The 14793-nt window shown below is 35.9% G+C and overlaps 1 protein-coding gene across 1 annotated transcript in view; it reads right to left on the reverse strand.

The window, feature by feature from the left end:
* LOC135741142 (semaphorin-3D) overlaps window positions 1-14793 on the reverse strand; it is a 73875-nt gene that overhangs the window by 8587 nt on the left and 50495 nt on the right. Inside the window, exons 3-11 of the mRNA XM_065259788.1 lie at window positions 9593-9753; window positions 6816-6878; window positions 6389-6508; window positions 6172-6265; window positions 4338-4466; window positions 3829-3971; window positions 3404-3518; window positions 1932-2001; window positions 1402-1546 (exon numbers count right to left, since the gene is read on the reverse strand). Coding sequence (XP_065115860.1) covers window positions 1402-1546; window positions 1932-2001; window positions 3404-3518; window positions 3829-3971; window positions 4338-4466; window positions 6172-6265; window positions 6389-6508; window positions 6816-6878; window positions 9593-9753 — 1040 coding nt within the window. The remainder of the gene's footprint in view (window positions 1-1401; window positions 1547-1931; window positions 2002-3403; window positions 3519-3828; window positions 3972-4337; window positions 4467-6171; window positions 6266-6388; window positions 6509-6815; window positions 6879-9592; window positions 9754-14793) is intronic.

Genomic DNA, 14793 nt, shown 5'->3' on the forward strand with positions numbered 1-14793 from the left:
AAGAAAAGCATCTTAATTTAAGAATTTTTAGATATTTTTACAAAAAAACAGACAAAAATACCAAGAATTTTTTTTCTTGAAAATAATTTTTTTGCAGTGTATAGAAATTATAAAATTGTGCATACGTCAATATGCTTTGCAATAACATTGTCAGATTTTATTTAGTTGCTTTTCTCAGAAAGGATGTTAAACATATGTATGTTGGCTTTATAATTTTGATAATGTATTTTAACTCTTTCCCCACCATTAAAACGCAAGAAAAAATGCTTCCCTGCCAATGACGAGTTTTTCTGGCAATCCGTATTTCTGCTGTTATCCACCAGGTGGTGCTTTTACACAACTTATAAAACCCAGAAGTATCCCCTTAGGGCAAACTTGTCAAACTCCATGAATGTTTTGATCATCGCTTTTAAAGTCGAAAGTCCTTCACAAAAATGCAATTATCTCAGATTTTTGCTCAAAATTTGGTAAAATATATATATACTTGATAAAAAGAGAACAAATAAAGGTAGAATTAAACATTGTTCTTTTATTTGATATATTGTATGTTTATATATTTAAAGAAGAACATTTTATGTAAAAATCATAAAAAATGCTTGCACTGACTGGCAACTTTTTTTTAAATGCTGGCGGTGAAAGTATTGTATTTAACAACATTAAATCATTATTATATCACCTTATTTACCAAATTGCACATATCACATCTTTCTTCAACATCATGTAGCCCTAAATTGTTCAAAATATTTTACTTTTCATTTTTGGTGCGCTGTCCCTTTAAGAAATGAGACGAGTTTTATTTAGCTTCAGCCACAAACTCTCTGAATAAAGTCCAAACGCTAATATGCATGAAATGCATCTAAAATAGGTTGATTTGGTTTTAACTTCATTTTAATGGCATCATCTGAGGTCTAACTGCGCACTTAATCACCAAACCCTATAATTTGAAAGCTTTAAGCTGTCATTTAGTACGACTCTGTGGTTTTGACCTCGACATCTAATGGAGCAAACCTCACAGAGCCGATGATTGACTTGCTTGACTGAACTCAACACTAAAAGCTCATACTTCAGACACTTCACCCATCGCCCTGACGCGTGACCCCCGGAGCGCCTGACGACAGTTTTACAGCCCTCTTGAGACAGCACAGCGAGAGTCACTACAGCACAGTTTCAATGCTGTGCCACCACCACATGTGCAAACCAGAACCAAGCACCCCAAACAGAGACAGATCGCCCCGAGGGTCCGGAGATCAGAGGGTCATCCGTTCCCATCCTCTAGGATAGATATCGCATAAATATCTTCATTTCCACCATAAGTTTAATAGTAAGGATACTTTTATTTTAAGATGTTGATAAAGAATAAGCAAGTGACCCTAAACTTTTAAGTTTCTATTGCGTACTCACCGTCCCTGGGCGTGGATATGGGATTTTCCCCTTGTACTCCATCCAGCGATAATCGGTCCCCTCCTTGTGTGCAAACGGCCCGTTGAATGCGGCTCTGATGGAGGCCATCGAGTACACGCACACAGCCGAGCCTCTAAAGACCGAACTTTTAAAGACAGAGACGCAATGAAATCTGTATTAGTCTGATGTCAGGTTAAAATAACAGAGTCCCTCAAGCTTGATGACCTTTGAACCTTCTGAATAGCCTCAAGGTATCTATTGGTTGGGAGGGGGAACCAAGACGGATCGTTTTAGATAGGAGGAGACCGGCCTGTGACCAGACTGTTGATATTAGGGCCTATACTGATATTGGATAAATGAAGGTAATACAATTTGGGTTTTTTCGGAGCAAACAAAGTCTGAGAACCTGGACGTGACCGACTGTGACCGATCGGTAATTTTGGATGGAGACAATGATAAAGCGGGAACTATGAGGTAAATAAATGTGACATTGATGGGGAATGAGGTTAGATTGTGGGTAATGGACCTACCTGGAAGTGGAAAAGACGCCGTAGATGACTGGATTCTGAGGATCTTTGGTCTCCAGAAGGAAAATGTCCTCTGAAAGGAAAATTAAAGGAAAAGATAGGATAATAAGGCCTGGTCCCATACGGCAAAAAATATATTTGCTGAAACATGTTTACAAAAAAGCATTTTCACCAATATATATATATTGGCAATTTTATGTATATTTTGAAATATATTTAAAAAATAAATACATTTTAAAGCATAAAAAAATATATTTAGCCCTCCGTATATATTTCAATCCAAGGAAATATATTCAAAGAAATATATTCACGTTGCATTGAAATAAAAACTTTGTTTATGTTACGAACCTATAAACATAAAAGGTTAAAATTACTTCAAAAATATACTTGTAAATTTACTGTAAATAAATGTACTTGTATTTAGCATATAATTAAAATATTTTTTGGCAAAGAATACATTTTTGCCATATGGGATGTAAAATTAGAAATATATTTGCTTGCCCTAGAAATACATTTTGAAATATATGTTGATATATTTCCCAATTCAAAAATATATTCAATTGAACATTACTTTTTACAAAATGTATTTAGCATATATTTAAAATATATTTTGGCCAGAGAAATTTATTTTTTTGCCATATTGGGCGACATTAGACAGAAAAAGAAAGGCATTTCAAAGGAGCAAGTTATTACATTTTGACCATTTATAAGTCATAAGTTAGCATGGGTATATTTGTACCAAAATCCAAAAATACTGTACATTGTATGGATCAAAATTAAACATTTTCATGTCAAAAATCATTAGGGTATTAAATTGAGATAATGGTCCATGAAGATATTTTGTAAATTTTCTACCGTAGATATATAAAAAATATATTATTTATTAGTAATGCGTTGCTATGGACTTAATTTGGAAAACTTGATAAATATTTAGATTTTTTTGCACTCTTATGGTGCATTCACACCAGCCGCAGTAGAGGCGGCAAAAACGGGCTATTTGCGCGTACTTGGGCGCTTGAACATTTTAGTTTACTTGCTTCATTCGCGCGTGAAATTCTAGTAATTCGAGACATCCACGTGGAAATTTGCGTCATGGGAGGGGCTTCTGCAACTCCGCTGAGACTCCGCTCACTTCCTGTAATCACGTCACTACTACAGCAAGGTCCTGATTGGTTAACGCGCTGCGGAAATCTGCCAAAGTTCAGATTTTTAAACTTGCGTGTTTCCCGCAAAAACGTTAAATTCGCGCAGAACGCACCATTCGCGCCGCAGGATGCCTAATCGCTTCTTTGCATTGACTTAACATGTAAATCACTCGCGCTTGCCGCCTCTACCGCGTCTGGTGTGAACCCTGCTTAAGATATTTTCCAATATCATAACAAACCATAAACCAATGGAAAACTTATTTATTTAAAAAAATCTTTATGACAGTCCAGTGTCACATATATCAATTTGTGATTTTATATTAAACATACCCAGATCATCAAAGTGTGTGTCCATTCCTCCAGATCCTGGTACTGAACACACCAGTCTGGCTTTCAGAAAGGTGCTCCAGCGATTTATTAAACTTCTTTTTCCACCAATATCATTCTGACAAACACAAGATCATGCGAGATATTACTGTAAACACTAATGTATATCTCCATCAATCTAAAATGTCTAATGAAAGATGACTGACATACAGATTAAAGATCAAATACATTTGCTAGATGTCACTCCTCTCAAACAAGCGTTTCATTCATCCATTATTAAATACATCATTCTTCTGGATAATACAGGAGGCTTACATGTCCATTCATAAATAATGCAAACAAAAGAAGCATTGATTCAAGGCGAAAGCACTTCTGGATCCATTTATGTGTTTTTATTGGATGGTTATGGGACGTGACTTGGCGCTCACCTTGCAGACGCGTGCGACTCGACTGTAGACGCGTTTGTCGAGCTGGTTGGACTCTACAGCGGTCTCTTTAAAGAAGAAGTAGACCTTGTCATCATCTAAGCTGTGTGTGTCAGGGATTGAATATGATCTTATGAACTCCGGCTCTGTTAAAAGACACATACAACAAAGCGTGCATTAATGTTTGCATACACACTACAGTGCATACAATAACCACAGGTTATATTATTTTTACGTATAAGACATTCAAAAGTCTAAAATGCTGAACTTGTATTATTTGATTTAATTACAGAAATTATAATAAATAGATTACAAAATGTAATTTACTGATTGTAATGTATTATACTATGACTTACAAAGAGTGCAAATGATTTAATTTTGTTTAAATTTATTTGTCTGACATTTATAATATAATAACACGCAAATATTTTGTTACGCACCCTGGTTTGGGAACCTTAAAATCGAGGCAACATTACCTTGCGAACTGCAATAAAACAATGCAATCTTCTCACCATTTAGCCAGTTGTCCTGGTAAGCTTCGGTGCGTATATAATGTTGATTGCTGCTATGCACAGACGTGCGAAATATGGCGGCATTCGTTCCCATGAAGTCCACCGACGTGCCCGCATACAGATCTCCACCTGTGTTAAGATGACAAAAAACAGATCCAGTGTAACTTAAAATGACTGATGATTTTCTACATCATTTGTAATGAATCTGCCCTCTGACTCTGAAACCTTTATCAAAATATGTTTTTACCACAGCCCGTGTGAATATAAAATTTCAATAATTTTGACGGCACAAGGGATCATTAAATCATAAACAGGTCTGTAATAGGCTTTAATTGGGTACCATATGTTTTATGTACTGTGACCCTCTAGGGTGTATAAAACATACACTTTCTAAAATATAACATTTGTGGCTGGGTTTCATTTCCTGACCACATCGTAATAGCGCCTGAGTCATTTTTATAGTTTCAATCGAGTGTGTAATTTGTGTCTGGTAGAAACAGATTAATATGGGAGACAAACCCATTGATTGGGGGAAAAGCCAAATTGCCTCATTCATAACTAACATCTGGTTGTGGGTTATAATGTTACCGGTGATTCAATTGGACGTATGTAAAAAAAATGGTCAGTTTTTAAGCACATTTCTTCCTGTGAAGGGCTAATGGGTAATTTTTGAGGGCGGTACGGGTGAATGATGTTTTTGGGAATATGGGTTTAGTTATTACCAAAGGGAAAACTCTAAGATGTGTTAACGCTTAGAAAAAGTTCCCCGTGTTTAAAAACATTCCAACACTCTCAGAAATAAAGGTACAAATATTGGGACTGCACGGTACCTTTTAAAGAGCAGGGTTCCCACACCTTAGTTAAAGGTGCAGTGTGTAATTTTTAGAAGGATCTTTTGACAGAACTGCAATATAATATACAAAACTACATTATCATGGGTGTATAAAGACCTTTTAATAATGAATTGTTATGTTTTTTTTACCATAGAATGAGATGTTTTTTATCTACATGCATGAGGGTCCCCTTACGTGGAAGTTGCCATTTTGTGCCACCACATTTCTATAGAAGCCCTTAACGGACAAACATTTTTGTCTCCGACAATGACTGTAGCTTCTCTATGCGTTTCGAAAACGAGGGGTGAGCAGTGGGCTAAGCCGTTGTTGCCGCTAAAATTTACACACTGCACCTTTAACTTCAAATTCAAGGACCTTTCAAGGACTTTCCAGGTGCAATACCCTCAAATTCAAGGACTAAATGTGGGGACACATTTCAAATGAGACATAAAGGTTACATTGTGTTATCTTTTAAGATACATTGTTACAGTTCCCTTTCGAGGGAACTCGCGCTGCGTCACTGCGGTGACACTTTGGGGACGCCTCCAGGGGTAAGTGCGTCTGAATGTGTATATCAAATTTAACCAATGGTGAGGCTTAACGACAGAGAGATGGTGACGCGGAAGCCAGGAAGTATATCGCTATCTGAAATATTGCCAAAGACGGCATTTCAGGGACGCAGGAAGTATGGCAAGGGAGACGCAGCGTCTCGTTCCCTTCTCAGGGAACAACAGTTACATACGTAACCCGAGACATTTGCTTTCAGATATTTGACTTGTGTATCAAATAAAGATGCATTTATTTCTTTGCATGTGTTAAATGATTTTATAAATATTTATGTTTTCAGAACAAGACCAAATGATCCAGCTTTTACGCTAGTGGTTTCACATTAAAAGCAATAAAGTTCCTAATTCGAGGTCCTTGGGGTACCGTTGCATGTTTATAGTGTTTGACCATGCTTTGGGATTTGACTCCTTGCAATATAGGTTCACAAATCTCACCTGACAGTTGGGCGGTAAAGGGTTCTTGCGGACTGAAAGGACATTTTCCTCGTCCGGATTCGACAGCGTGGCTGAGGAAGCGGAACGTTGGTTTCTAAAACACAGAAACCGGTCACACTTCTTGCACCATTAACCACATTGTTAGTTTAGCTTTACAGTCAACAACACTCAGTGGGGCATTGGGTCCCCTGTAAGTGCTAAATATTTCTCTGCTTACCTCAAAATTGTGTCCGAGGTCGACGTAGGTGCATTGTGGGTGAAACGCGCCGGTCCCGCATACATACACGTGGGTTTTGTTGAAAGGCTGCAGGAGTCTTACGTAGTTTGCACAGTCTGTCTGTGGGATGCATGCGGTGTGTGATTTAAAGCGTGAATTGAAAGAGATTCGGAGATAACAGATCATATAAATCACCCAGTAATGCACCTACTGATGTTACTGCTGAGGAGAATTATGTCAAAAAAACAAGACTTTCCCCTCCCTTAAGACTTACGATGGAAATATCTCCCCATGGAGCTATAAATATGAAATCTTATGCTTTATTCTTATCTCAGAATCTGAGAAAACTTGCATCGTACCAACAGCTGGGTTCATGAAGGCTTTTTTCTTCCCATTTTGCACCCATATTAAAGTTTTAGCGTCTTACCAACAAATTCTTTCCAGCATATTTGCAGCGTTCAATGTTTTCCTGCCCAGCTGGCCAGTCAATCTAAAAATAAAAGAAAATATCATTGCATAACACAATAACTAATGACTTTTGCATATCAGGGTCGTCTCTAAAGCAAGGAAAGATGTGTGCTTGAATGCTTCCTTGCATTAAAGCAATGAATAGGAACAATTCAGCACAAAATTTTACTATTTACAGTATACAAAAGAATTAATCTTAATGCATTTTTAACACATTTATGAACTTTTGAGAAGTGACTAACTGTAAATAACATTTAATAAAGATGTATGCCTTCAGCAGGTTATAGATATATAGCATATGGATCACTTTTATAGTGTGTTTGTGGTCAATATTGTTTGCACTTGAAAAAACAAGATAAAGATTAGTTAAAAACATGCATTCATGGAAAAAGTTACAGTGTATGGGTTTGAAACGTCATATGGTTAAGTAATGTATGCCAATGGTCGTAAAAGTTTCATTTTTGGCTGAAATGTTAACTCTTTCACAGCAATTGCCGAATTAACTCGTCAATTATGAGAAAACGCTTTCCTGCCAATGATGAGTATTTCCGGCTTTCCGCAATACGGCTATTATCCACCGGGTGGCGCTCTTCCGCAACTTATGCAACCTGGAAGTAACGCCTTCTGTGTAATTCTGCGTTCAAACCAGCGGCGGTAGAGGCGTCAAGCGCGAGTGATTTCAATTTTAAGTCAATGTGAAGATGCATTGCGAATGAGGGGTTTCGCGTGGCATGGTAGACGCGATTCTGCCTCATTTGCGTGTCTAGTTCACTCGAATGGCGCAAATTGAGTGTTGCCGTGGGAAACGCGCGCGTTGAAAATGTTGAACTTTTTTAACCAATCAGGAGCTTGCCATAGTAGTGGCTTGATTACAGGAAGCGAGCGGAGTCGCAGAAGCCCCTCCCATGACGTGAATTTTCGTGTGAATGTCTCGATAACTATAATATTTCATGCGCAGATTTCACGCGTGAATGAAGCGAGTAAACTCAAAATGTTTAAGCGGCAAACTAGACGCGGTAGATGCAAATTTGATGCCTCAAACGCGGCTGGTGGGAACCCACAGTTAGAGTAAAAACTCAGTGTATGTTTTAAGGATCGGCTGAATAGGATATCTATCACAAATCTTTCACAAAAATTGAATTTTTGCTAAAAAATTTTGTTTTTGAAGAAACCTACCCATATTTGAGAGGTGATTACAAGAGAACTAATGAAGGTATGATGAAACAGTTTTTTTTTCGTTGAAAGCAGATGGTCTGTTCTTTCCTTTGATATATTGTATGTTTATATATTTAAAGAAGAACATTTTCTGGAAGGCATTAAACTTTTGTGAAAATCATGAAAACTGCTGGCGCTGACTGGCAACTTTTTTTTTAAAATGCTGGCGGCGAAAGAGTAAAAAAAATGAAAATGAATCATTTAGCCTACTCACCCTAAAGTGGTTTCAAACCACAAAACAATTTTACTTTGAAGCATTTTTATAACTAAGCAAATCTGGGGCCCCACTGACCTTTTATAGCAAGATAAAAAAATACTATGCAAGTGAATGGTGCCCCAGATCAGAATTTTAATTTTGTGGTGAACTATCACTTTAAGGGTCATTATTAAGTATAATCAACATTTAAAGAAAGAACTTGAGATAACATGTGTCGTGACTCGTGAATGTGTGTTTTGTCATGACACAAATGGTGACTTGTCATTAGACACTACTGTCATATTTAAATTTAGAGCTGATTATTGTCTGTTTACATTACATATGTGTAACTATCACTAAATCTTAAAATGTGAACCATTTTTTAATTATATGAACCCACTGTAGTTATATGAACTACTTTTATGATGAATAGAAGCACTTTTTGGAGTTTTTAATCCCATTATAAAGCAAGGTAGACCCAGGAAATTTTTTATTATAGTACAGTCATGTGAAGAAAGAAATATTAGAGTAAATAATCAGTAAATTTAGTAAATTAGTTATTCTTTAATAATTTCATTGCCTAACTACAACTAAATCAATTGAACTGAATAACTAAACTGACTCTTGAATATTTATACATCACATTAATGTTGCTTTAAAAAATGTATGCAGACTGACATCCTCATCTGTTCATCATGTGTGTTCATATAATTAGTCAAGCAACTGCGTGCCTTACAAATTGTGATGGTTTCCACATGGAAACTGTGTGCAGGTATTGACCGATCATCACAATCAGCACACTGTATTAATAGAATTATGTCAACAATCTGACTGCTTGATTTCTTATTGAAGATCACGCACATGTGACGTGACCTCACCGATGATGTCATCATTTACTACAGGCAGCTTGAAATATTTCACAATTATACATTATGTGAAATCAAATGCATGGACGTCTATAGGATTATGAAGTATGCTTAATGTGATGATGGACTTCTGAAGCTCACTTGGAAATGTCATAGGTTCAATCCTAATGAAAACACATGTACTGTATATAGCTTAAATGCACTGTAAGGCACTTTGGATGCCAAATGCGTAAATGTATAAAAACAAATTTAATGCATGTGCACTCTTGCAAAACTTAGCATACAAGATGTTTTATTAAAAACTGAATAATCATTAATAACGGTGGTAATAGACAGCAGTCGACAGATGCATTTAAAGAGTTTGTTTAACCTTTGACCTCAATAAAGCTATTATGATAAAAATGGGAAATTTGTTCATATTACGCTGACAGATTAAGTTGATGGTTTGGGATTTCAGACCTTGCGTGCCGGTTGGGTGAGGCTGTCAGAATTCAACATGTAGATGTGGTCTTTGCCTCCAACCAGCAGCCATCCGCGATCTTCATCCAGCAGTAAAGCCTGGTACGCTCCACCTTCTCCACCATCCCAAAACACAGCAGAGCTGTTCCTCGACCTCAGCTCTGTCAAAGAAGAGCAGATAGCTTTAAGGAAACTACTTTCCTGTGAGACATTTTGGCACATTCAACTAATGCACAATGGATCCAGTTAAAGTTGTTGTTATAAGGCAAGCATCTAATATTAGTATTAAAGGTGCAGTGTGTCATTTTTAGAAAGATCTCTTGACAGTAATGCACTATTATATACAAAACTATATTATCAGGGGTGTATAAAGACCTTTCATAATGAACCGTTATGTTTTTATTACCTTCTTCTACCTATCTACATACACAGAGAGGGTCCCATTATGTGGAAGTCGCCATTTTGTGCCGCCATGTTTCTATATGTCAAACTTTTTTACTAAGTTGTCTCCAACGATGACATGTTTTTCTGGTGGCAGCTACCGTTGGTTTTTTATGCATTTCAAATGCGAGAGGTGAGCAGTGGACTAAGCTGTTGGTTGCAATTCGCAACCTCACCACTAGATGCCGCTAAAATTTACACACAGCACCTTTAAACTTTTGCAACATTAAACACCATTTTAACTCTATGCCTATGAGAGTCAAAAAAGTTTAAATTGCATCAAATTACAAAAAAAGGCAATACTTGTGTAAACATACCGAGGCATGCTCGTATCCCCGAAATTGAATCTCATTCCCCTCATTTTTTTTCTCATGATGTGTAAGAGGGCATAAAACAACTTTCAGAATAAGAGCCAATTAACCTTAAACGCCATTTCTTGACAGCGGCACTCAACTGTTACCCACAATTCCAAGGGGAAATCTCTCTGACACACATATTCGCAGGCAAAGCAGAAAAGTGTGTGATTATATGTCGACAAGCAATTTAACTGTGGCAACTACAAATTTTTGGAGGTGTCGGGCACGATGGGTTAGTAATAAACTCTGACAGATGTTTTCTTTGCCTCACGCTTAACCATGCCCTGGTACTAATAAAAGCGAGGTCTAGGGCACAAGGACTAGAGAGCACATTTGTGTCGCACAATCTCTCCAGCTGCTCACGTCTAGGTGATGTTTAAATGAATTACCTGGATGTTGCTTTACTGTTTTTCATTAAGCAGAAAAATTCTGACATTTATTATTTTAATTACTCAGTCAATGTTTATTTATTGCTTAAACAAAATTAACTGTGCAATGTCATTTTAAAATTTGATTGAAAATTAAATGAAAAACAGGCAAAAATAATCAATGAAATGTAATATGTACAATTATTATTATTATATTTAACTCTTTCCCTGCCATTGACAAGTTATTTTGTCAATTAAGAGAAAACATTTGCATAAAAAAATGCATTCCTGATGAATGTTTATGTTAATCTGTAATACCAGGATTATCCACTAGTTGACACTTACCCAATTTATAAAAAAACTGAAGCAAAAAAGTTATTTAACTAATTTTAAACTGTGTATGTTTTGATAATCGTTCTGAATCTGATCGCTAACAAAATTCATAATATAAGATGAGAAAAAATATAGATAGGATAAAACGTTTTTTCCCCTTTTGTTTGTTTGTTTGTTGTTTATTTGAAAGCAGGGGGTCTGTTCTTTCATTTGATATAATTTGATGTTTATATATTTTTAGAAGAAAATTGTTCTGGAAGTGAAACTTTCAAAAAAGGCCGACGGGAAATGAGTTAAAATTATATAAAATTGTAAACATGTTTAATTATAAATATATATTTGTGATTTGTTTATTTATATTTTAACTATTAAATTAAATGTAACCCTACATCTTGTCTTAACTTTTATTCATAATTACAAATGATATTTCATTAAATTTAATAAGTTTTAAAATTCACAGGGCCAAAAAGCAAAAACAAACATTAATTAAATAAGAAAAAAGTCTTACGGGACTTGAATTCGTTTATCAAGAATTGCTTGGATCGTTGAATGTCATGTTGCTATTTCATAATCACTGCAATATCGCTGTAAAGAGAGATCATTTCGAGGAGGGGAGAATATTTGCGTTTTTGTTTAAAGATTATGAGTGCACATGAATTTCTAAAAAAATAATGAAGCTCACAAATAAGTGATTAGTAAAAAATAACACAATATTCCAAAAAAGTTACGTTTTTATTTAAATTTCATTGTGACGTTAAATAATTTAATTAGCAAATAATTACTGTATTATTTTTATGAATATTACCCATGTAAACTTAACATATTCTGTATTTATAATTACACAAAAAAGACTGTCATAATATTTAAATGCTGTGTAAACGATTTCAATATTTTCTCATAAAAATGTACATTTTTGGGTGAATTATTGCCTTACATCTGCATCTGTCTCTTTTGCATGCCTTTCTCTAGCCAAAAAAAAAACAAAAAACGCATGAGTTTGATCTTTATCCTGGGGTCATGCTTTAAATGTTTAAATCATTACAAAAGAAAAACCTCCTTGAATGAGATTCATTACAATCCATTGAGTTAATTACTGAAACTCTGTATGTAATTAACATGAATGCAATTAGGATTAGTGATTAATGTGATGCAAACTCTTTGCCGGATTACATTTCACATGTTTTCCTGTTTAAATGTCCCTTAACATCCATCGTCCATTAAAACTCCACATTGTATAAGATTAAAGGAATTCTTTACATGACAAAAGTGATTTCTTACCAACAAAATAAATCCTTTAATTGGGGCATGTTGATGTTATCCATCATGAAACTCAATTATCACAAAGGCCAATAAACAAATCATGGCACCTGCTGGAAACCATTGCATTGCTTTCAGCTTTCATTTTATGGTTGTGGGTCATCGAGATATGTTGAAAAATAAAAGAATAACGCAAAATGGGCATATCGAAATATCGCAATGGATTGCAAGTTAGAAAAAAAGTATTAGATTAACTAAAACTGTTTGGACTTTGGTCCATTTTAGTATCGCTCATGCATCATTTTTTAAACTGAATGATTCTCAGAACACCTACTAAGATAATCTGAATTCAGTACGCTTTTAAAGATTTTATGATCATTAACATTCACATTCAGATGTGTGAAACTCTCAGAAAAGCGTTTCCCATTCCATGACACCATCTGGCTAGACATGCATGATTTTCAGGATCGCCAAAGGAAACATTTCAGTGAGATCAGACCATTAAAAAGTCTAGCTTGTGTTGTTCGCGTGTCATGCGCTGGATCAGAAATGTTTCCCACACTGTCGTTTTTATCTGGATTTCTAAGGAAAATCCCATCCCACCCACATCCTTAACACATCCTTAACATTTTCATTACTCAGGTTTGAAAACAAGCATGGCCACAGAAGGTTCCTTTCCTTGCATCTCTTGCAAAGACACATCTGGTTCTCGCTCCACCCTGTCCATCGGGTCCCTTATCAGCATGATAGGACAAATTGTTCCTGGCTTTTGTTGCACTAAGTTGCCATAACATTGTATAGCTCATATCAAATGTTATGATTGCACAAAACCTAATACTCCGGTTATCCAAGTCTTAAGTTGTATTGACTTTACGAGACTTAGCGAGAGTCCTAGAGAAAATGGTTTCATTTATTGTGTCCCTACCCCACAAGATCCAAACATTTTAGACATCTACACATAATATGATGATTTAAACAGCTAGTAAGAGATGATGTACGGGGTTGTTATTGCAAAATAAACCGTCAGCTGCCAGGGACCATGCCAAATGTCATAACTGACCAATCAGAATAAAGTATTACAAGTCATAACTGAACATGTGGTTGATAAACACCATACATAGAAACCAAACATGCAACATGCTAATGTACATATTTATTAAAATAAGGTCTGTAAAATTGAAAGATGTTGATCAAGACTGACATAAAACATCTGGTCTATGATACAGCTGGAATACATCAAAGGTTATCATACAAAGAGCCCTTGTACTGTATTTTGTACCATGTTCAATTCAATAAAGGTTCAAAGTCAAAATGCGCTCATTACAAATGACAATATAACGTAATGCTGTTCATTGTTACCTTTTATGAAGTTTAATAAGATGCTTGTTGTTTAGCTATTTGTGGCGAGGGGTATTACATCACCCAAACCAAGGGCAACCAATAAAAAGTGTTTAAAAATGAAGACAAAATTGTTTTGTTTCATCCATAAATGTTTAACTTCAACATCAACTATTTTTGACATTTAATTATTTGGGAATTTCAAGAAGAATGAATACATAAACTCATGCAAAGGGTACAAAACAGGACTTGAAACGCATCTTTACAGAGTAATTTGTAAAAATGTTTATGTATGAATGATTACGTACAAATTAGCCAACTCATAAAGAATTCCCATAAGATCAAGTTTGAATTTACACAAATTTGATAATCGCCTCTAAATAAAGATATGGGTCACCAATTAGACAGCAACTTTTTGGTTTGGTGTTCATCCAATGTCTCACTTCAGTAGACTTTCCATTCATCAGGTATGTGACTACATGTCTCTTTTATTCAGTATAAGTATTAAGTGTTTCAAAAGCCAAGCTGCTGAAAGATTTAAAGGGTCAGAGCTCACATCTCGCTTGCGCACCAAAACTGGTGGATTAGGTTCTAAAATGGATTAGCCCACCCAGAATTCAATTTACCGCAGAGCTTTTATTTCCAAACATGCCCTCTTTAATGAACCCATCATTACAAATCCACTATTACTCAGAACTTAATCCTAAAAATGAAGTCCAGAGTTGTTTATTCCTGGCGTGTTTGGAGTGGTCGATGGCGAGTTCACAGCGTTGAGAGATCATTAAAACGAAAGTTCTGGTGTTTGACGCAAACCGTTCTTGATCTACATTGGAGCTTCGCCAAACACCTGTAACAATCTCATGCTTATCACAGGAGGTCAGAGGTCAATGGAAATGAAGAGTGACGGATGAAAATCACAGAACGGCGATGCGAAAGATGCTGCTTGTTTGTGACAGCTCAGTAACTTCACAACTGATCTGCTGTGGGCTACTGCATGCATGAATGATTTTAATCACACTATTCCGATGTCCAATCTGTATGTCACTAAGCAGTTATGTAAAGAATGAAAGAAAGAGACAGACAGACGGATGGATAGATAGGTAGATAG

Source organism: Paramisgurnus dabryanus, chromosome 24 (assembly GCF_030506205.2).
Source record: "Paramisgurnus dabryanus chromosome 24, PD_genome_1.1, whole genome shotgun sequence".
In the NCBI taxonomy this organism is placed as follows: Eukaryota; Metazoa; Chordata; class Actinopteri; order Cypriniformes; family Cobitidae; genus Paramisgurnus; species Paramisgurnus dabryanus.